Below are 22812 nucleotides of genomic sequence, written 5' to 3'. Positions count from 1 at the left end.
CTCAAGCCCACCCTGCTATGAGAAGTCACTTTGGATCAACATTCACAGCAGGGAGGGCACAGCCTGCACACACACCTTGAGGCTTCCTTTGCTTAGCAAGTACCCCAGATTCCCCAGAATAAACCCAAACTGGTTTGCAGCCCCAGCGAGGGGCACAGAGAGGAAATAAATCAAGCCAAAGATCAATCCAGAAACCACTGCCTGGGAAGGCTTCATCTACCCCATGCGATGGCACCAGACAGATCCCAGCCTGGCCCTGCAGGCGATGGCCCTGATGAGCCACAGCAGAAGCTTTTAGGGCGTTTTAGGAACTCTGCTGATTGACTGAAGGGCTCCGAGGCACCACACACCAAAGGCAAAGCATCCCGCTCCCCCCTCCCCAGGGAGCTGAATCACGGCAGGACCCGGGAAGGCCAGGCACAGGGCCGCTTTTTCCTATGCCACTGCTATTCTTGGCAGAGCCAGAGGTCAGGGAGACAGCTGCCCTCGCCGCGTTGCACAAGCCTGGGCATCGCCGGGCTACTCCTCACGCAACGAAACCTCCGCCGAGCACATCGCAAACCGGCGAGCCTGCCTGCGAGAGGAAGACGCCAAGCGCCGGTTCGTCCAAAGGCTGGCAGGGAAGGCGGCCGCGTCCCTCCTCGCCCAGGAACAGGCACGGCAGAGTTGTTCTCTCCCCACTGAGCACACACCACACAACAACCGGTTATTATATCATGCTTTTAATACAAACTTAAAAAAATCTGGAACAATAGAAACTGTACAGATTTGATCAACCTTTTTGTTTTTTTGTTTTTAACTAAATCTCTAGACACACCAATGTCCCGTTCCAAAATATTGCACAACATTCTGAATACAAAACTCTGATTGTATTCCTCCTTCGCTAAAGAAAAAAAAAGAAAAAGAAAAAGAAAAAAAAGACAGCAACCCCCAGGTTCCCCTGCTCAGTAGCCCCCTTCTCAGAAAGAAACCCAAGCAGAGCACACACGGAAACCCTCCGCTCGGAGACATACAGACTTCTGTCCTCTTTCACTCATTCTCTCCCACAAGGCAACTGTCGATTCACTCCTCGGAGAGGGGCAGGAGGGAAAGGAGGGAGGCTGAGTGGGGAGAAAGGAATCTTCACCACTTTTTTTTTTTAAAGTTTTTTTCCTGAAAAAATATTTTTTTCTCTCCTCTTAAGAAAAAATCTTGAAAAGAAAAAAATTACAGTTTTTTTTTACGTTAGAAATATACATATATTATATATACCTCTTACATTTTACAAATGTAGCAAATTATTCAATACAAACGGACATCAACAAAAAGAACACAAACCCATAAAAAATAAAAGTTAAAAAAAAAATTCTCTCTTCTCTTCCTAAGAAACCAGGTAAATTAGTGCAGGTTTTTAAAAAATAAAATTGAAGCTGAACGCCTACATCCAAGACTAGAAAAGACCCGAAAAGGCCATTAGTTTCCATTGCTGCCTGACGCTGGAGGAACGTTTCTGAAGCACGCTTTTTTCCTTTTAAGCTACAAAGAGGTTGGTCCCTCCTCTTTTCCTCCTTCCACTCACACCACTATTTTTAAAGCAGGTATAATACGTGTGGCAGGGCAAAGCAGCATCAAAGCTTCACACACACAAGCGGGTGGCCGGGGGGCATCCCCACCTCTCCCCTCCCTCCCCGTGCCTGAGGAGAGCACGCTGTCCCGCAGCAGCGGCTCACAGGTGGCTTTGCCAGATGCAGGGACAGTGGGGGGCAACTGGACCAGGTCCCACCATCCGGGGCCGAGCACCCCTAAGTCCAGTGTGGCAAGTGGGCTGGCACTCAGCAGCACACTCCTGGGGAGAAGGACGGGGTGGCAGTGGTAACGTCTGTAAGTGGGGGGGGTCAAAAAAAACAAAGAAAAAAGGGAAACCCAACAGCTCAGCTGTTCCTCAGCAACTTGTCCTACTCTGGAAACCTGCAGGGCTGAGGCTGTGGGTGCCGGTTTGGGGGAAGCTAGCCAGGCTTTGCTCTCCTCATCCACCCACCATGTTGGTCATAGCTCGATGGCAAGCAGCCTGCTCAGGAACCCACACTGGGTGCAAGAGCAGGACCATGCCTCCCCATCACCCAGCGAGGGGAAGGGTGCGCTGAAAACTCTCCTTAAAGAGCTCCAGGCAGTGGCAGTCTCCCTGGGACAGCCCGTTACCTCTACAAAGGCTCATTGGCAACACAACTACAAGAGGGCTGGAGTGCCTTTGTCTCAGCTTGAGGGAAGGGAGCGGGAAAAGCACGAATTCAAGCCCATCTCCCCTGAAACAGGGATGTCTTGAAAGAGCACACTGGTTCAACAGATACAGGAGAAGTGGGTTTCAGAGGGTGCTCCAGGGACATCATAAAAAGAAAACCAAACCTCAAGTTTGGGAGGCAGCAAAATAATCTTATTTTTCTTTTAAACTGAGAACTTCAAAGACTGGAGTCTCATCATCTCCATCTCTCTCCTCTTCACACGCTTCCATACTCCCACAACAGCCTCCAAGGAGACCTCCTTCCCACCTAGAGAGCCTCCACCCTGCCTGGCAAGAACCAGCCCTCCTTCGGCTTCTGTGAAGGTGGGTTTTGGACTCCCTGACACAGAAGCGACCTACTGAAAAGCCACTACAGCCTGACTGCAGCATGTCATCCTGGGGAAAGCTGCAGGGGCATTCCCAGATCCAGGCCCTGCAGCAGGGAGGCACTGCACATTCACACCCCGCGATGGCTGCTCGCCGTCGGAGCACCCGTCCCCCCACTCTGCTCTAAGCCTGCTGCCGTCCAGACCAACAGAATCTGGCTGGAATGATGAGTTTACACTAGGTGCTTCCCTTCCGCACCAGATCAGCCACCTCCTCCCGCTCCTCCAGACGGGCAGGGGAGGGGATTTAGTCAGGCGCATACCTGGCTGAAAGCACAAACCCTTACGCTACCACTCCAGAGAGCAGCTTCAACAACATAGCCCTTTCTCCTCCTCAAAAGTAGTGCTGCCTCGCTAACTAAAAAAGAAGGAATTCTCTCTCCGAGGCAAGAAGATGAATTCACAGCAGGGAATGAGAACTCAGACCTCAGAGGCCGCCCCAGGTGGATGCTGGCCCCTGCTGCTGGGGTCAACGTCTGGGAAGCGGGGGCAGGATCCAAGTGGGGCTGCCTGGCTCAGCACCACCTCCCCCAGCCACAGGGACAAGCGGGTGGTATTTCTACCCCACAGGGCTGTCACCCGGACCGGCTGGCCCCCAGAAGGCATGGAAAGGCCCCCTCGCTCACATGCGGAAGGGGACAATAACCAGAGTCACTCAGTTTAAAGCGCTGTCCTCCTGTAGCTGCGGCTGGAAGTGCAGATGAGGAAGGGAGCAGGAAGAAGCCATTTCACAGTAACGCTCTGCCCTCCCTGCTGCGTGCCGGGAGGCAGTCAAGGAGAAGAGTTAGTGCTTTTCAGCACAGGCAGAACAGCTGACGCCAGCCCGGGCTGGAGCAACAACAGCACATCGGTCTACGCCCGTGGGCACAGTAGATGCTCTCCGTCTACACGCAGAGCCGTAACAGAAAAAGCAAGCTCACCCACCCATTTCTGGCTAGCATGCAACAAGAGCATGTGTATCTCCACTGACATCAACTCTTCCTCTCCCCGTCCCTCCTCCAGCGAGGTGGTACGAAGAAGACATCCCTACACCCAGGTGGAAGGCCCCTGTGTCCAGCGCTGGGAGGGGTGCAGGGAATCAGGAGCATCGTGACCTATGGTTGCACCAGTCCTGGGCTGGGCTGGGGGAAGGGGGAACACAAACCAAAAAAATCCCAACACTTATTTAAGGAGTAAAAAAGTGAGTAGGAAAAAAGCACAGAGACTGAGTTAAAAAACAAGTCAGTGCTTCAGGAGCGTTGCCAGCACAGCGCAACAACACTGGGCTCTCTCTTTTCCCAAGAAGCTATATTTATAAGATTTGAATATTTTCTGTATATTTCTATTTTTCTTTTCTCTCCCTCTTGTTTGTTTGTTTTGTTCTTGTTTCCCCCCCTCCCTGCCCTCCCCCCCTCCCAAAATACTCTCCTTCCTTGTGTTCAGTTGGCCAAGACGACAGGCTGGAAGGACTGGCTGGGATACTGCATGGCGTTCAGGTTGTAGCTGAGTCCTTCCACGAAGGGAGACTTCTCCAAAAAGAGGCTGTTGGTACTGCCACCAAAGACCTGAGCCATATCAAAGGTACCACCTGTGCCGGTGTTGAACTGCGATGCCGGCGGGATGCTGCTGGCCTGGCTCTCACTGGCAACACCATCGAAGAAGAGACTGCTGGCTCCCGGCGACCCGCCGCTGTAAACGAACTCCTTGGCGTTGGGGGAGAGCTGCGACTGCGGGGCTTGGCTCCCAGCGCTCCCGACGAAGTTCAGAGAGTGCATAGACAGGGAGAGGCCCTTGTGCTTCAGCAGGTTGGTGGTGGGAGACCTGACCATCCTTGGCTGCTGCCCAGCCCCAGCTCCGCTGCCCCCTCCTCCGGCTCCTCCACCCTTCTTCATCTTGGTAGAGCCAAACTTTGTGGCAGCAAAGGTGGCAGTGGTGAAAGTGATGGGCTGGGCAGAGCGAGGGATAAAGGTGGGGCTAGGGGACTGGCCGAAGGAGGGGGACGGAGAGTTGGACAGCGAGTTGTCCTGGCTGCCGATGGGGACAAATACCTGGGCGTCGGGGTTGAAGCTGCTCTTGATTTCTTTGTCCAGCTCCGCGGCGCTGCAGCCCTCGCTGTCGTCCAGGTAGAGGACCTTAACAGAGCCCTTCTCGCCGATCTGGTAGGAAACCTCAAAAGGATCGATCCAGACGCTCAGCTCTTCCGGCACATTGGCACGCACATCCTCCACGGCCAGCCCGCTCCGCTTGGCCGCCAGCTCCACCACTGGATCCACCGTCTCCCCTATATGAACACAGCGATAGCCAGATCCCTTCAGAGGCTTCTCCGGGTACCAGTGACCCTCATATTTCTTCTTCAGCAGGCGCTCTAGCTCCTCACCAAACAGGTCTGCCCGCCTCCGAGGAAGCTTGTTGTACAGGTATGAGATGATGAAGTTAAGAGCAACTTTGATCTCCAGATGCATACTCCCTTCGCAGCAAGCAAGTCAGGGCAGTGTATTAAAAGAGACAAAATGACACACGCATAGACAAGATTTGGCTCCAAACAGACCTAGGGAAAGAGAAAAAAGGATGGATGAAGACAAGAGAACACAACAACTCTCCACCTGTTAAGATAAACAGCTGCGCTTTTTTGTTAACAAAAGCAGAACAAGCAATCTGCACAAACACTAACAAACAGTGATGCTCTCTACGAGAGTCACCCCAAATCTACCGTCCCTCAAAACAGAGAGATGCTGGTAGGGAGGAGTCTCCCTGCTCCTCTACAGAAGAAATAAGGGTTTAGCTACTACCCGCACACAGGTACGTACATTATACTCACCTCGCTGCCAAGTGCCGCTGCTGAAACCCAGCAGGCCAACCATCTGCTCTGGCAGAGCTATTTCAGCACATCTAACACACCCCTCTCTGCCCTGGCACTCAACTGCTTCCAGCACAGCTCACCTGCACCAGCCTCTCCAGAACACAAGCACACCACCCGAACAGCCTCGTGACTTGTGCGGAGACCTGCTCCTGCTCAGGACGGCAGGGCCAGCTTCTCCTCCGGAAGGCCGGGCTGTCGTGCCGGGTGCCGCGTCCTGCTGGCACAAGCACAGAAGGGAGGAGAAGGAGCGAGGGAGGGTGCTGAGGCACCAGCTGCCAGCCTGTGTTTACTATCCCCTTGACTGGCAGGCACATATCTTATTAAGTGTACCCAGTTGGGGCTCTGTCTAGCTACAAGCCTAAAATCCCACTTTAATTCAGTTGGGGGGGGGGGCAAGGGGGGCAGGAAACATGCGCAGGGTCACAAAAGACAGGCGTGCCAACAGCCTGTCCAATACAGTTCACATCGCTTATGTCTTCCCTGCCACGATCAGGTACCTACTTAATAAAAACTGAAATTGCTTGCCAAAGACTGAAGTAATCATCCTTCCCTCCCTCGTGAGGAAGTTTCTGAAATGGAGAGAACCCACAAAAGCACAGTGCAAAACCACAACACTCAACTCTCCCATTATACGCAGATTTGCAAACAACATTCGTCTGGGTACAAAAAAACCCCCAGGTAGGTCAGCTCTGCGCTCTGTCACCCATCCAAAGAAAACGAATCCCACAGATATTTTAAGAGGAAGCACAATTCCAGCAGCCTCCACGCCTCTCCATGGGGAAGCAGAATATCCAGTTTTTAATTGGCAGCTTAGTCAGAGGCCACTCTGCCTTCAGCTGCCCTCACCTTGCTCAAACAGACACACCGTGTTCAACTGTCTTCCTAAAATGGGCTTCGGGGATGCTCTCACGCAGCACTCAAGCAAGCCAATGTTTACGACTTGTGCCAATTATTTGGGGGTGGGGATGGAGTTCAAACATATGGTGTCAGCATTCCCCTGAAAAACTGGGAATCCCAGCAGCTCAACCAGGTATCCAGGCTGGCCTAGGTCAGGAGGAAGAAAAAACTGACCAGACTTGTTTGCTTGGTCTAGTTCAGTGGACAAGAAGGATTAAATAAATTTTGAAGAAACCGTCAAGTATTTTAAAGCTTTATTACAAAAAAAGGTGGTGCGGATTCTCTGCTTTTTTCTGTACTAGTCTGAGTTCAGAGAGGCTTGACTTCAGGACTATGGCAGCCAGAAGCAGATCCCATACCTCAAGTCTGCCAAGCAGGTGGTCAGTTCTGGAAGGAATCCCCTTCAGGTTTGACTCAGCAACAAGAAAAAAACCAAAACCACAGGAATGAGGGGATGGAAAAGGAAGAAAGAAGTCTTGCCTTTAAAACCTGCTTTAAGGAATTACTGTAGTGTAACAACTTCTGGTAGGTCACCAAGACCTGACCAAGTTCAAATAAGAACACCAAAGAAATAAGCAACCAGAGTTTTTCGAAGAACAGCAAGAAGAAGCCACTTTCAGAAGGCAAGAGTCTCGGCATGGAGACGGAGCCCTTTCCAGAGAAAACAGCACAAAGCAAACCCCTGAGAATGCACACCTAAATGTTAACAAGAGCTTATACGGCCCATACTACTTCCAGGGGAGATTACATAGAGCCTTCTTGCTCCTCCACCTTTGAGACATCTGAGGAAGAGGACAGCTTGGGATCCCCACAAATTAAGTGGGAAGAGAACAGCCAGCTTGTAAATCTTTTAATCTCATGTGATAAATTCTAATCCAGACCCCAAAATCTATTAAGAAATCAGAAATTACAGATTGGGAAAGGAGCAAAGGCCAAAATTTGCTACCACCCTGTTTGCAACACAAATGCCTCAATATACTTTGAGGAGCCCACATCCTCACTGCCCTTCTGCAGCAGACAGCGAGGCGATACAATTGTAAATCATCGCCTCTTTTTTTCTTAAGTACTCCCCCTTCCTAAAAGGGGAATAATCTGTACCTCCACTATGAAAAATGATAAGTTAATTAGCCTAATAATACCAACACCTGCCAAGGTAGCTGCATATAGCCAATACTTGCAGAAGGCACAAAAAGTTAGAGATGCCGCAGACTTCTCAGGTTGTTGACACAGTAAGACGTGCTCCAGCAGGACCCCCTCAATCTCTTCCTACTGCACCAAAATGTGGTAACGTAGTAACAAAATAAAAGAAAAAACCAACCCAGCCTAAGCGGCACGGCTCCAAGACAAGAAACAGCTAAATACCAACTGTAAAAGGTATTCTGACAAGTCCTCCACGAAGAGAGCCTTGCCCACGTCGCCAGCCTTTCCGAAGCAAAGGCGTGCGTGTACCAGGGGCAGAGCGCCGAGGTGCCGGCGGGGAACAAAGGGCCGTTCCTCTGCTCTGCGGAGGGCGAGCGGGAGCCCCCTCGGACCCCCCGTTCGTCAGCACACCGACGCGCTGAGGGAGAGAGGCCAAATCATCAACTTGCATCAGAGGAGAGCAAACACGGGAGCGATGCCCTCTCCTCCTCGCTACGCAAACACGCCGGGTGACCTTGCGAGTATCCCTCCGAGCCCTCGGGAGAGGTCTGGCCCCCGGGAACCGCCTCACCGGCGCCCTTCAGACGGCGGCTGCCACGACGGCCTGCGGTCCCACAGCAGGCCACACCCGTCCGGAACAAGGGCCCCCTTTCTACCCCCCCCCCAATCCCACCCACGGGCGGCGGAGGGGCTCCCCATCCCACCCACGGGCGGCGGAGGGGCTCCCCCCCACTCGAGGCCCCGCGGACACGCACCCGGGGCAGGCGCCCGGCCGCCCCCTCCCCGGGAGAGCGGCCATTTCTGGTGACCCGGCCGGACAGCCTTCCCTCCCTCCCTCCCCGGCTCCAGTGCCGCGGGGCACGCTGGGAGTTGTAGTCCTCGCCCCCCTCCCCGCCCCGCGACCTACTTCTCCCCCGGACTACGCCTCCCGCCGCGCCCCGCGGCCGGCCCGGCCCGCCGCTCCGCTCCGCTCCCCTCGGCGGGGCAGGGCACGAAATTTTCCACGGCACATGCGCCCTGCCGCTGCCCCCCGGCGGGGGGGAAACACGCCCCGCGGCCCGGCCCGCCGGGCAGCCGCCCCCTTCTCCCCTTCCCCTCCCTCTCGGCAGGGACGGCGACGAAGGGGGGGCGGTTAGGGAGGCGCGTCCCCACCCCACGGCGGCCTCCCCCCGCCCCACGGAGCCCAGGAGCCTCGCGTGTCCCCGGCCCCCCGGAGGGGGGCAACCAAGGTCCCCAGAAGAGCCCTTCGACGGAGGGGGGAAAGGTTCCCCCCCCCCAAGGGCGAGCTGCGGGCCCCACACGCCCGCCGAGGCCTGCAGGATCGGGGGGGTGGGGGGTGGGTGTGCAGCCCAGCCCAGCCCCAGCAGCGCCTTTGTTGTCGCCGGGCTTCTCCCCCCGCCCCCCCGGGGGCTGAATCCGCCGTGCGGGAAGGGAAAAGACCCCGGCGACACCCCTCGTCCGTCCGTGTGCCGTGTCCGTGTCCCGTCCCGTCCCCCCCCCCCCCCGCCGGTGCCCGCCGCCGCCCCCGGGCGCAGCCTGCCCTTTCCGGGGCTCAGCCGCCCCCGTACCCCCATCAGGCTGGGGGGACACACGAACCCCGAACAAAACGGTGAAGGGGCATTGCAGAGCGTCACCGACCCAGTGACTTTCACACACACAACCCCCCCTTCCCTTCAAGCCCCGCTAATCCCCCCCCCGGGGACCGGCAGCCGCACGGTGTCTCCACGGGCGGATCAATGACCTCCCCCCGGGCGGGGAGGGGGGCGATGAGCCCCCTCAGGCCGAGCCCACAAAGGGGATGCGGGCCCGGCTGGACCCGGCCCGAGAAGCTGAGGGGGGGAAGCTAAGCACCCCCGGCCCCACTTACTTCGTCCTCGGCTCCAGGGCCGGCGGCTGTCGGGGGCCGTGGGCGCTGCCGGCGGAGCCCGGTCGCTGCGTGCGGGTCTCTGCCCCGTCCCGTCCCCTCCCTCGCCTTATCCCCGGCGCGTGCGGTTCCTCCGCGGGGCGGGCCCGGGGAGGGGGGGCGGGGGAGAAAGCTGCGGTGCTGGGACGCCCGGAGGTCTGTGTGTGGGGGGTAGCGGGTGCCGGTGTCGTCGCCGCCGCCGCTGCCTTCTCCTCGCCCCGCCGGCCCGGAGCCGCCCGCGCCCTGGCCCCAAGTGAGCCAACTCACGGCAAACTTTCACCCTTAGCAACCCCGCGCAGGGATCCGCGCTCCCGCCCAGAGTGTGATGCGGCCGCGGAGGGCGGGACGGGACTACTTCCCCCTCCCATCACCGCCCGCCGGGCCCCGCCGCCCGTCAGCGCCTCGGGGACTGGGGGGGGGGGACGACTTGGACGCCCCTTGCCGGCCCCCCCCCGGTGCAGCAGCCGCAGCGGAGGGGTGCTGGCAGCCGTGTGGCACCGGGGCTGCCACGGCTCTGAGCTCCAGGGGAAGGAAGGGGCCGGGGGTTTAGCGGGGATGAGGATTGACCTGAGGATTTCCCCAAGCGGCTTAGCCTAGGGGGGGACGACGACGGGGACGGACGAACGGGGCGGGGGGGGGGCGCCCAGCGAGGTGATCGAACGGGAGCGGGGAGGGAAGGAACCGGCCGGCATTTTCCTCGCCTCGGCCAAGGACGGGTGCCGGAGCGGGGAAGGGGTGGGTGGGTGTGTGCGTGCGGTGCTGTCGGGCCGCGGCTCGGCGGCAGGGCCGGCCCCGGGACTCGGGGGACCCTGGGGAGTCGGGGCTCCCGAGGGGACGAGCTCCCTGCACGACCCCGGCGAACTCCCCAAGAACTCCCGTGCTGGAACCGCCAAGCCCCGCTGAGGGCGCGGGCGGGAGAGTTTTGGGGGTGAAGCGCCCAGAAGGGCGTGAGGGGAACAGGCGAGCCCGGCTCCTTCCCTCACTCCAAACCCCCGGGGACCCCCGGGCCGGCGGGCGCATCCCCTCAGGGGACAACGGAGCCAGGCCAAGCGCGGCCTGCCGGTGTCACCCCGGGGAGGGCCGGCGCAAGGCACAACCAGCGCCCCGGGCCCCAGCGCCCCGGGCCCCAGCGCCCCGAGGCCGCCTCAGCCCCGCCCGCCCCGCTCGCACAACCCGCGGACTACTTTGTCTTCTTACGCTTTTGCGCCTTCAGCTGAAGGCCGGCCCGGCAGCGGCGGAGACGAGGAGCCCGCAAGGTGCGCGAGCGGCGGCCGTGCTAAAAATAACTGCGGCGTGTTAGCAACAGCCTTCCCATTGGCTGGCCTGGCCCGGCGTCGCCTTCGGATTGGTGCGCTGCCTCAGCCAGTGAGCCGAAGGGGGTGTGCGCAGAGGGGGCGGTGCCCGGCGCGGCGCGGGGGCTGCCGGGAGTTGTAGTCGCCGGGGGTGAGGCCCCGCGGCCTGCCCCGCCTTGGCCGCCCCGGTACCGGTCCCGGTCCCGCCGCCCGGGGTGTTCGACGGCTCCGTCCGGGCCGGACTCGCCCGCCGTAGCGGCCAGGAGAGCCGTTACACAAGCCGGCGCCGCGGCCGATGCCAGGCGGGGGTTGCGTGCCACCCTGGGGAAGGATGGCTTGTGGAGATGACGGTCCCCGGGGCTGCCCGGCCGCCTCCCCTGGTGACGGGCGGATGGCGGGCATCTGCACCCGCAAAGGCCGAGCCTCAGCAGCCCGCTAGCAAGCTGAAGGTACTCGCCTAGCGCCATACGGCTTTTTATTCTGAGAATAAAACTCAACTGCGGAGAAAAACCCAGTGGGCTTGCTTTGGGATAGGTGGGGATAGCTGGGCGCGGTAACTAGTCGTCCCCGAAAGCAGCCCCGCACCCAGAAGCGGATTTCTCACCGTAGGTGTTTGAAGGGTGGCAGTTGCCAGCGTGCACAGCTCCGCGGTTTGTATTTTAAACCAGACCCAATTACTAGTTCTGAGGAAAATGAAGAAAACCTCTCTGGGCACCCGCAGGACACAGGTCTTACGGTCCAAGGCCGTCACCTCGGACAGACACCACTCGCAAAGGGCTCTTGCCATCCACGCGTAAGGCAGCTTTCAAGGAGAGTAAAGCTCCAAACAAGTGGAAAGGACGCCAAGAACAGTGTTTCCAGGCTCTCCCAGCCACGTGTCAGGTATCTTCCTCGGAGTCGACATGCACAGACCAGGGAGGGAGAACTGGTCTCGGTGACCAAAGCGCTACCGCAGTCCCTGTTGCAGCAGGGGTAGCTTGCCTGGCCTGTGAAATGTCCTGTTTGTCTTGGTTCTGAAGAATTCCCAAGGAAAAAATCTCATCGCAGGGTCACATTCCATCTTGGAATCGGATCTTCTCAATAATAGAGAGTTACATTTGAATGTTTATCGCCCATTTCCAAAAGGGACAAAGACCACAGACGCTTCCTGAGCTGCTCCATGTCCCTCTGGTTAAATTATTCTCCATAGCAACCGTCCCCCAAGTGCAAAAATACCAAGTTCCTCTCTTGCCCCGTTTCCACAAAGATCCTCAGCATCTTTCTGGGTTTGGTTTGTCCTCCCTCGCTTAGGAACCCTTCACCCCTGGTGCTGCCTTTGCCACTGAAGAGGACTTCTTTCAAAGCCAGCCAACACCATGCCTTGAGAAATCTGTTAATGCTCTCCTCCCTAGCCACAGCGCTACAGCAGCCACCCTTGCTCATTTTCCCACTGATTAAAAAAAACTAAACCCAACAACTTTTGAAGTTGGTGTTATTTTTTCTGCAGTGGAAGGGGGAGGAAGAGAAGGGGAAGATTTATGAGAGCTATTATGAGCAGCCTTATTTTCATCACTCCTAGTTTGAAAGGAATTTGGTTACAAAAGAACCCTTTTTTTTTCCTAATACTCCTTTGCTTTGCTGGAAACAAAATCACGCTGTCAGCCAGAGATCAGGAAATGAAAATGACTGCACTATTTTTAGCATCATTAAGAAAAAAAGGCAATGAAATGTCTAAAATTCTATTGTTGTTTTAATAAGGTGTTACTAAGAGGGTGTTACACATTAGGGCTCTTTAAAATACTTGTGCCTTGACCATGCTCCTTTAATTATCACGTCGCCCCAGTACACATGCAGGCAGAGGAATTCTGTCACAGTATCCGCTCACGCATTCTCAGCCATTTGGCTATTACGTCAAAGGAAAGCTACCAAATCACGTGCAGGTGGGGAGGGAAGGAATCGCCAGGCTGCCAGGACAGAGCTCATATTGCTGGGTTATTTAATGCCAAGGAAGGGCAGTCAGGTTATAATCAGGCGTAATTAACACCGCCATACCCCGAATCCTCTTTATGTTCAAGTCCCATGACAACCCCAAGGAAATGAAAAATGTCTTTCCTGCTACTGAAACAGGCAAACAACATCTCCAGCTGATCCCTGTAATGAGAAAATAATAGCTCCTGCGCAGATAAGGTTTCAGAAGCAGGACTTTGTCTATGCAACTCCCGCAGGGAAAGCTCACAGGCAGGCTTGAGGCCTTTGCCTACCTTCTGTTTTTTTTTAAAGAAAGGTGATGCTTCGGGCTTAAGGGCTTTGTCAAGACAAGGTATAGATGATTCAAAGGACCAGAGGTGTCTTACAGAGCTATTTGCTGAGCTCGGTTGTAGCTGTGGCTGGCAGTTGCTCTGAAGAGGTGTGTAACAGAGAACATCGACATTTCAAAACGCAGCGATGCCTTGTTAGTACTGGCAACAAAGCAGCCAATTACTTAATAGGCCAAGAGGTCCCATGTTTCCCCCCCCGCAATGTAAATATTTGAAATAAAGGGATTTTTTTACTTATTACATAATCTCCTTTTGACTAAAAAAGAAAAAAAAAAAAAAAGCGATAACCCTACCTAGAAAAGTAATGGCAGGAAGAGACATTTAGTTCCATGTAATTAGGATTTGCAGGTAGCACCCCGGGGGTTCAGGTGCCACAGAGACGCAGCCAGTCCCTTCCACCCTTCCTTGCAGTTGTCATGCAAGTGCTTCACAGCTGGCAGCCAGGGAGCCCCTCAATCAGGCTGCTTAAGCCTCCAAGGTCTGACGAAGCCCTTCCAGAGCTTGGCAGGCGCACAGTGGCAGGACACATCTTGTCTCATTCCCCCCTGCAGGGAAGCTCGCCCTTTTAGCATGTGCTCTGGTCTCCAGTACTGCCAGGAAATCTCCTTCTACTGGACAAGTACTTTAAAATCTATTTAGGAAGAAATACTTTTCCAGGGGCCCTGCCTGGGTTTCGTTTGCTGGTGAACAGAAATCGTTACCACACAAGCAAGGCTGAGTTTTTCTGGGCTACCCAACTGTATCCATTACCCTTGTCTGAATTAGCAGCTTCAGGGCAATGTCCTGTCCGTGCTCTGAAAGTGCCAGAAAGGCAGTGGCACTGAACTGATCTGAGCACCAGCAGCATTTGGCATTCTCCCCAGAGCTGTCTGAGCAAACAAGGCAAAGGGGAAAAAGCCTGTCCCTCCCTCTCTCCACCTGCCCAGTGACTCAGAACAACTAGAAATGGCAGCTTAACTCTCATCGCTGCCAGAATGCAGACCGATATACCCAGCAGTCAGAGTGAGGGCACCGGGAGTGCCAAGAAAGTAAGTATGCTCAGCCGTTTTTGGGGGTGGGGGAAGGGATGGGGACACTCATATCTCTACAGCAACCCCTGCCTGGCCGCTCCTTTGCTAAATGATCAGGAACAAGGGCTGCTCTAAAATTAGATCTTCTAGGGGTCCCTGCACCAGGGCCAATAACTCCGAGACAAAAGAAGTAATTCAAACTTCATTTCCTTCTACCTTCACTGAACAACTTCTGTTATCTCAGAAACTTCCAGGAAAGAAAAAAGTACATATAAACTTTCTGCACTCCTAGTGCGATAATTTGGGTGGCCTGACTGAGAGCAAGTGATAAATGCTGGCTGAAGTGATAAAGTTCCAGGTACAAAAAAATCTGCATGTCATGCCCTGCCCTGCTTTTAAGGAAATACAGAATTTAACATGGCTGATACTGGCTCTGACATGGGCTTCCCAGTCAGGAACAAGAGGCAGCTGCTTATTCAGGTAGAATTCCTTTGAGAGAGTGGGTTTCTGGGAACCAAAGAACCAGTTTGCTCTGAACATCTTGGCAAATAGCATCCACATTGGTAAAAATTAACCAGAAGCTGTGTAAGGGAACCATGGTGCAGGGAAGAAGACATACAGATACTCTCAGGACTGCAAAAAGCTTGGAAGAGAAACCTGACAGAATTAATAGCTGGGGGGGGGGGGGGGGAGAAGCAGCTGAGGTGGCTGGCTGTAGGACCAGTCATAGGTACAGCCAGCTGCAACAGGAAGAAATTACTTTTAAGGGAAGGGTGATCACAACTCGTCTGCTTGTTTTCACTCTTATCCAAAACACATAAATGGCTGGAGCAGGTAAAGAGGCGTTTAAGCCAGAGAGGAGTTAGAGGAATCAGTCGTAACCTCAGGGGAACAACTGAAATCCTGGAAGGAGCATAAAACAGGCTCTGCACCCCAAGACTGCGCAAAGAGAATCCCGTTATTGTAGCACACACTCTGCTCAGACTATGAAGACTTTTAGGACTGCAAGGCACGCTGAGCTAGTACCCTACTTTAACTATGTGAGGAGTGCACACACTAGCAGGGAACTCAGTTCTGCCTCTGCATAAAGGCGCCTGTTCCCAGATCTCTGCTGAGCCAACAGACTGCTTTTAGCCTCTACTGGTATTTGACAAACAAGCAGCCTCTGGTTTTCAGCATGCATACAGCTAATAGCCTAGAACACAATAGTTGGTTTCCAGTTACAGCAGGGAAGGCTTTAACTTATTCACAAGAACAGGATAGCGAGTCAAATAGCTTAGTAGGTTTTAGAAAGGGATTGGATGTTTGCATGGTGAAACAACATCCACAGCCGTATTAGCTAGGATAAGGGTTACAAGCTCAGCGATCCTCACGCTATGGGACAAAATGATCAGTGGTTGGGATCACAGGCAGACAAAAGCGATAGCCATTCCCTGAAGCTCCTTGCAGCAAGGTCACACGGCCATAAGCAGACACTGTCAGAAACCAGATAACCCATTGTGCAGTTCTAGCTGGGCTAATCCTGTGTGTCCCCAGAAAGCTCCAGAGAGGCTAAGCACAGAATGAACTGGAGAGAAATCCTTGTTATATAAAAAAAAAACAAAAGAAGAAGCTTTATTGGTATGGATCCAACAGAAATGGTTACAAGAAAGGGCCTTGGATTAATCTGTCAAAGAAAACATGGAACAGCTGTGCTCTCCCTAGGAAGGCACCAGCCATGAGCAGGTTCCTTACAAAACAGGGCAGCATGGAAATATACTGGAGGAAGTGGGGGGGGAGCGGACATATGGGATGGGTGCTCTGTTCCTCAATACTGATGCATGGGGCAATTTCACGCAGTTGAGAGGAGGCCTGGTAAGAACAACCACAAGGTGTTTCCCCACACCAGAAATGGCACTTGCTTTTTACTGAGCTGGTCTCCTCCACGTGTAAATACTTGCCCACCAAGATTTTTATAGTGAGCTGGGGCAGCTACTAGCAGAGCTTCTGAAAAGGCAAGAGACAGTAATCCTCATTTGCTCTTTATGATAGTCAGTTCTGATCAGGTTTCAGTCCCCACTCAGTCCGTTACTTCTCCAACCCCAAGTATACTACTGAATTTGTACTGCTTTAGAAAAAAATAATCAACCGGTTTCCAGTAATAGTAAAGTCCAGAGATGTTCCAAGACCCTCTTGCCAACCTGACAGGAGGCGTAGCCACGTACGGATAGGATCACCTCTTCTTGAAGCCATACTTTTTCCTTTCGTAGAAGAGATCTGTCTTGGAACTGCCCAGGTTGACGATTTTAGGGCAACCATCTCTCTGTAAGAAGGAAAGAGGATGTAAGTTAGGAGATGGGCAAACAGAACAACATTATTGCTTACACAGTTCTAGTAGGTTGTCAGTTCCCACGGTCCTCACCCTTCCTCAACACACATTCTCAACGCCTGTGCAAACAAACTGCCCTCCAATTCTGGTTACTACCAGCAAGACACTGGAACAGAGAAGAGGATGGATGCCTTTTTAACATTACTCTAGGACATTCTCTTCCTCGGGGTGAAGACGGGAAACAGCTCGTAAAACATCAGCAGTTTAATGAAAAGGATGCTCAATGCCTCAAGACTGGATTCTTTGTAAATTTGAATACGGAGGATTTAGAGGGCCCAGAGGAATAACCTTTCCCCTCCTTAGCCAAAAAGAGTCTTGTTGCTTTAGATGTCACCAAGCCATTCTCGTGTTTAGGGACCCCTCTCAGCTGTGATGGCAGAACTGAATCTCAGATTTCCTGCATCCTGGATTGATGACTGCAGAGGCTGTATGGTCATCTTGGGAGAGGACAGCTATTCACAGCAGCTACACGGATAAGTTCTTGTACCTGAATTCCAGTAGACAGTGAGAAAAAAGCCACACGAAAAGCAAGAAGGGGAGTGGGGAGACCCACCTCAGAGGTGTGCTTGCAAAGACAAACCAGAGATGCACCTCTTGGTGTACCAGGGAACATTTGTCCATGGGCCACCTAAGCCCAGCATCTGCATAACTCTTGAGGGCAAAATGTTGTGGCTGGCAACAGCAGCTGTGAGAAACACATGCAAGCAGAGGAACACATGTCCTTGGCTGTTGTGTAAGCCCGAGTGGATTAGATTTAGAAAGCCTCTGGGCAGATGTCAGCCACTGTAGAAACTGCACCCAAGCTGCCACACCGATACCCGCTCCGGTGCAGGAGATGCAAGCCAGTGGGGAGGGTCTGCATGGTAGAAATAACAGGAGAGGGGGGAAAGAAATCATCCCTCCCCCATACACCTGCCACAACCCATCTCTAGCTACTGTCTCCTTATTTGATTTTGAACCTCAATAGTAGGACTCTTCCAAGCCTTGCCTCCCACGATCCAGGGAGTCTGTGACAATCTTGACAGCATTATTGCAGGGCTCTGTTCATTCTTCCACCTCCTCCTAGGCAGGCAGCACATGAGCACACTCCTGTCCCCAAGAAAAGATTACTTTTTGCAACTCGGAGCTGTCCAGTGTGACAAGGTGGGATTTTGGCCCTTACCCACAGATTGAAGTGGGGTGAAGCAATACCTCATTCCTCTCTCCATCAGAACAAATGAACCAAGAGTAACCAGGCCCTTTGCCTCTTGCCCAACAGCATTCCACCTCCTCCCTCCATTTTAGTATTTGCTTTCTTGCTTCATGATCTTTTCCAGTCTTTCTCTGAGGACGATGGAAGTGCTGTGACTGAAACCTTGGAGTGTTACAGCTTCAGGTACAGAGCTCTGTCCATCTGCTTTTCTTATTCACATCAGCACCAGCTACCATAGTTGTTGCAGGCAGCACACTTAACTTTTCTTGTTCCAGGCACCCTATACCTGTGCCAGCACTTTTCAGTCCTGCAAGTCGGTCATGTCAAATCTGCTGTTTCAGAACTGCAACTTCACATCTGCAATAATCCCTAACATTTGAGTTTGCTGGTACAGAACAACTGTCTTCACCCACAGCAGCCTTCACCCAGGTCTCAGAATACCTCAGTTCTGACTTGTCATTCTCCTGTTCCTCCAGCTCTATGTTTTCTACAACCCTTCCTTGCAGAGCAGCTGGCTATTCGCACTTGAACCAGACATGATAAGCCATAGGTGAGCTTAGGTTATGAAAAATACCTGTTGGTATTCAATATGAATTGGTAAAAATAAAACCAAGCCTATTTACTCGTGACTTACCAAGCCAGGTGTCTTGGTTCCAAAGGCAAGTGAACAAAACTACTGTTTCTCACAGCATTTCTAAAGTAGGAGGCAGCACCACCATCACAGCACTTATATCCATATTTAGATACTAAGAAAGATTATGGTCCTGTCAGATCTAATGACTAAATTCAGATGAGGACCTGCCCCTGTCCTGAATTTAGCTGCAGGCCTCTAGAGAAAACGTAGGCACTGCAGACAATTAAACCAGTAACTCACTCAGCTGAGCATGTGCCTCTAAATCAATCTGAACCATTCTCTCAGCATGTTCTTCACTGTCATTAGGGTGTGCCAGAGATGTCATTTGCAAAGCACCAAAGCCCAAACAACCTTTAACGGACACTCTCACAGCTATCAGGTCTGTATTCTGGGGATATTGCAACTGCAAGCATCATGCTCTTGCTTCTCCCCGAGGTCTTTCTACCACTTGATTTGCAGTTCTTCATGTTCTGCATTAATCATGTTGGATATTAACAAATACCTTACAGGGGGTGAACAGCTACCTTATTTCACACGCACAGCGGCTATCTTTCAGCACAAGATTATAAAAAGATTATAGCGCTGGCTATAGAAATACAGGATCATTACACCAAAAAGCGTTAGCAGAAAAAGAGATGTCTACAATATAGGCCGTTCCAGAACAGAATTTAAAAAAAATAAAAAAAATTGTACCCCACTGAAATTGTGTAAGAAAATTTAAGCTTGTAAAACACAATTACTAGTGCAGACACTGGATACTAAGATCTAACTTTATGTTGTAATCCAAAGGAAAACACAGGTGGTGATTCCATAGGCCTTACAGTACTGTACATGCCCTTGGTCAGTGGCTGATAGTGGACTTCTAGTGAGGAGCTGCTCCTACCAGTGCCTCTGCAGTGTCTGGAATATCTCTGACCCTGATAAAACCCAGGCTGAGAGATCTAGTAAGATAACAACTTAAAGTGGTAACTTGCAGCATGTGGAAGAAGTGAACCATGAGTGTACAGTGCAAAGCAGTCAAAGAACCGTTGGGATGAAGAGAGTTACAGTACCTCAAAATGCTACAATATCTCAAAATGCTTTGCAGACACCGGGAACTACCACCAGGGGAAGAAGGTACGAGGTAATGAAAACCAGTGCCAATATTGGTAGAGGAACCCAAGCGTCCCATGTCTCAAGACTAATTTCAGTAGCTCCAAGCCCCTTAAAGGTAAGCACGGCAACTAAATAAAGACATAACCAATTCAACAGGAGACTGGATGACAACATACATCTTTTTCCTGGATGGTACACTCCTTGCAGTAGTAGGCATCAGACACTCCTGGACCCCCGCAGATCACACAGCGCCCTTGGTAGGAGCCGTAGTTACACTCATCACATATACGCACAAGAGTGCAGGGCCGCACATAGGAGTCACAGATCACGCATTTGCCATCACCTGCAAGTACAGCAGAGCCTTTGGTTACAGAACATCCTTCTCTCCACCCCCACATTGAAGAGGAAAAGCTCCCTAGTCAAAGAACTTGCCTGTACACTCAAAGACAATACAATTGAACTGCAGAAATTTATCTTGCAGGCACAGAGTGCAACTTTGTATTTGCACACAGACTTGAGAGGAACAAGGGTCAGTAGCCTGCAATATTTGAGGTTTTTTATTCATTCATTCATTCATTCATTCATTCACAATCAGAGAAGAAACCCAAAGTCACTTCTTCTGTGATTTGCCAACACCTGCTTAGATCGTGCCATTACTTTTACTCCAGAACGTTTCTTGAATTTTTCACTTGTGAAAAAAATGCTGGACTGACAGGACTAGTGTCCTCACCTACACAGAAGCAGCAGTGTAAGCTTCTCCCACAGTGCCACATCAACAGAAGTCTGGAGTTACTATCCTCAAAGAGATGAGATAAGAGATTGTACTCGTGGTCCCTTTAATCCTTCATCTGTGAGAAGGCCAAAGAAAGGGCAAACTGGCATAAACAGCAATTTCACAAAAGTTGCTCTTCCTTTCTCACAAGGAACTGAGTGAAATTCAAGTACTCATATCATACAGGCAAGGAGCCATCAGATGCCATTGACAGTCTCTGCTGTGCTGGACCTTATCCAAAACACTGACCTAGGGATGAAAGGCTTGATATCCTATTACCAGTTCCCAAGGCATCTAATCCTGACTCCCACAAACAGCTCATCTAACCTGCTCTTAAATCTCCAGCATGACAGCCCTCAACTACTACCAATGCGACTCTGTTTCACTGCTGAGTGCTCTTGAAAACAATCTTGTTGCTTCAGACTGTGCTTCTCCCCACTTTGCTTATTTTCATACTATTTTTGAGTCAGGAACCAGTCATCTTATTTGTTCTGTTCACCTACAACGATCTAATGACAGATCACACTCTTTCTTCCCTTGTACAGTTGAGCACTGGCATTTGATTCTGTAGGGGTTTTTCTGCTCTAACTCTAGATGTTCCCCCCATTTCTTATTCTCCTAGATGCTGAAGGGAACCTTTTCAAGGTGTGAAGTCAGATTCCAAAAATGCATTCTCTTTTTCCTGCTTTGAAATGATCAGGCTGATCATTTGTATTACAGATTACAAGGAAACAATCAAGAAGTCACTGTAGCCTCAGCTACTGAAAATGCTGGCAGCTACACTCTAGAACAGCCTGCATTTGGTGACAATCTAAGCATGTAACTTTGTAAATGTTCATCAATTTACACTTGCAACACACAAGTAACTGTTCCCATCTCAAAGAGTGACATCAAGTTCATGGTTAAAGTGAAATAGAATCCAATCCCCAAATCCAAACTGTATGGCTCTACCCACAACACCATGTTCTCAAGCAACTATATGTAGAAGCTATACTTACATTTCTCGCAAAGTCTTCCGATTGCTGTAAGAAGAAGAAAAAAAAATTATTTGAGGCAGAAGCAGGAGAAAAATATAAGTAACTACAAGCTTGAATATCAAGTAATTATCTTCTGCAGTGAGCAGTCTTTAAAAAAAAAAAAGTAAACCACAGAAAGTTTAAGCCTAAACATAAGCATATTTATGATAAACAATACATATCCTCCTGGAGACATTTACCACCATCAAAGTTTAGATGCACTGTGGATGCGCAATGACACCCATTGACAGTAAGAAAACCTACGTTCATTATTCCATTTCAAATGTAGCCTAGGTACCTGACTGAACAAAATCCTATATACGAGTCTTGGCACAGCTTTTACACTGGTTTTAATGAGACAAAAAAAAAAAAAAATTTTAAAAATCAAGTGTTTATTTGATTTAAGGCAGCCCAAATACCTTCCTCACTTCAGAACACAAAGGTAGTTAAATGTATCTTAGAAGTCTTGCCACTTGTCTAGGAAACTCACAACAATGTTAGTAACTTGGGTAAACACCATAAATATCAAGTTCTAAAGACAGGATGTCCACATTCAGAAAGACTAAAGAGAGATTCAATTGAAGTTTGAGGGTCAAGGGATTCATCAGGCTGGAAACAAATTTTCAACACAGTAGACTGTTAGCTGCATTAACTCTTCTAAAAAGAGGCTTCCTATGGACAGTGCAGCTGAATATCTTGTTCACATTTCTTTCAGAAAATCGCACGTTAAATTTGCTTTTCCAAGCAGTGAAAAAAATCTGAAGAGAGAGCTCGACTTCTAATCTTGTACAAGACTTCTTTAAGACTTAGCAGGGCAATTTCTGACCCAAGCGGCAAGAATAAAAGCTCATTATCTGTGTACAGGTATGACCCGGAAGGTAATTTTATCTCGCAGCCAGGAAGGTGCTCCCAGTGCTGGCTGAAGCCTTCAGCTCATTCTCCTGGCCGCACCGGCACGGCCAACGCAACAGGAGTGAAGTACCTCAAAATCGTACTTTTCTGTGCACGGCCATCACCCTCCCCAGCCCTTGAGAAAGAGGAGGCTGCTGCCAGGCCCGCCCCAGCGCCATGCAGCTCTGCTGGGACCGGGCCCAGGAGCCCCCGCACGTCAGGGCGGACCCCCGGGGGAAGCACCCGGGGCCTTCCTCACAGAGCCTCCTCTCCCACCGCGGGGGAAAGAACCCATAAAACACGGCAGAACGTCAAAATATAAGAGAAATAAAACAGGGAGGGAGGGAGGAGCCAGGCGGCCGCCCCTCCCCCCGCCAGGCCTAACGGCCGCGCGCGCCTCCCGGCCGCTAACGGCACACGCGCCTCGCCCCCCCCCCCCGCCCCGCAGCGGAGAGAAGGTGAGGGGGTGAACCCCCCACCAGAGACTCACCCACGCCCGCCTGCTTGCGGCAGAAGATGAGGTCCGGGTGGTGCTTGGCCATGGCGAGGCGACACCCGCCCGCCGCCGCGCTCCCTCACCTCCGACCCGCGCTCCCCGCCGCCCCCGGTCCTGGCTGGGGTGAGGACCGCTCCTGAAAAACACCGCCCCGAACGGGGGAATGCCGGAGCGCGGTGGGGCGGAGGGCTGCCGGAAAAGCTCTCTCCGCGGAGTCGCTTCACCGTTAATCTTCCCCCCGCCCGGGGGAGACCCGCGTCGCGGCCCGTGGCCCTCTTCTTGGCGCCGGTACCTCCCTGCCAGGACCTGGCGCGGCCCCACCCCGCG

The 22812-nt window shown here is 52.3% G+C and overlaps 2 protein-coding genes across 4 annotated transcripts; both read right to left on the bottom strand.

Annotated features, from left to right (window-relative positions):
• Window positions 1–706: 706 nt before the first annotated feature.
• Window positions 707–9682, bottom strand: TOB2 (transducer of ERBB2, 2). 2 transcript variants are annotated; one of them, XM_075050985.1, is made up of 3 exons: window positions 9387–9682; window positions 5000–5170; window positions 707–4903 (listed from the first exon to the last, which is right to left on the bottom strand). In XM_075050985.1, the coding sequence occupies exons 2-3, from the start codon at window positions 5082–5084 to the stop codon at window positions 4062–4064; spliced, it is 927 nt and encodes a 308-aa protein (XP_074907086.1). In that variant the 5' UTR covers window positions 5085–5170; window positions 9387–9682; the 3' UTR covers window positions 707–4061. The 2 variants fall into 2 exon arrangements, with proteins under 2 accessions (XP_074907086.1, XP_074907085.1); XM_075050984.1 differs by having other exon boundaries at window positions 707–5170; window positions 9387–9680.
• Window positions 9683–15599: 5917 nt separating this feature from the next.
• PHF5A (PHD finger protein 5A) lies at window positions 15600–22717 on the bottom strand. Of its 2 annotated transcripts, XM_075050987.1 has the most exons (5): window positions 22480–22717; window positions 21081–21104; window positions 20041–20158; window positions 19487–19653; window positions 15600–16323 (listed from the first exon to the last, which is right to left on the bottom strand). In XM_075050987.1, the coding sequence occupies exons 3-5, from the start codon at window positions 20081–20083 to the stop codon at window positions 16234–16236; spliced, it is 300 nt and encodes a 99-aa protein (XP_074907088.1). In that variant the 5' UTR covers window positions 20084–20158; window positions 21081–21104; window positions 22480–22717; the 3' UTR covers window positions 15600–16233. The 2 variants fall into 2 exon arrangements, with proteins under 2 accessions (XP_074907088.1, XP_074907087.1); XM_075050986.1 differs by lacking the exon at window positions 20041–20158.
• Window positions 22718–22812: the final 95 nt, after the last annotated feature.

This window comes from Buteo buteo, chromosome 19 (assembly GCF_964188355.1).
Source record: "Buteo buteo chromosome 19, bButBut1.hap1.1, whole genome shotgun sequence".
In the NCBI taxonomy this organism is placed as follows: Eukaryota; Metazoa; Chordata; class Aves; order Accipitriformes; family Accipitridae; genus Buteo; species Buteo buteo.
This window is presented reverse-complemented; position numbering and strand designations above follow the sequence as displayed.

Coding starts and splice junctions, on each gene's coding strand:
- PHF5A (XM_075050986.1), bottom strand. CDS start 22,531: ATGGCCAAGCACCACCCGGACCTCATCTTCTGCCGCAAGCAGGCGGGC. Junction 21,105..22,479: donor CCGCAAGCAGGCGGGCGTGG/GTGAGTCTCTGG, acceptor TTCTTCTTACAG/CAATCGGAAGACTTTGCGAG. Junction 19,654..21,080: donor CGGAAGACTTTGCGAGAAAT/GTAAGTATAGCT, acceptor CTGTACTTGCAG/GTGATGGCAAATGCGTGATC.
- TOB2 (XM_075050984.1), bottom strand. CDS start 5,084: ATGCATCTGGAGATCAAAGTTGCTCTTAACTTCATCATCTCATACCTG.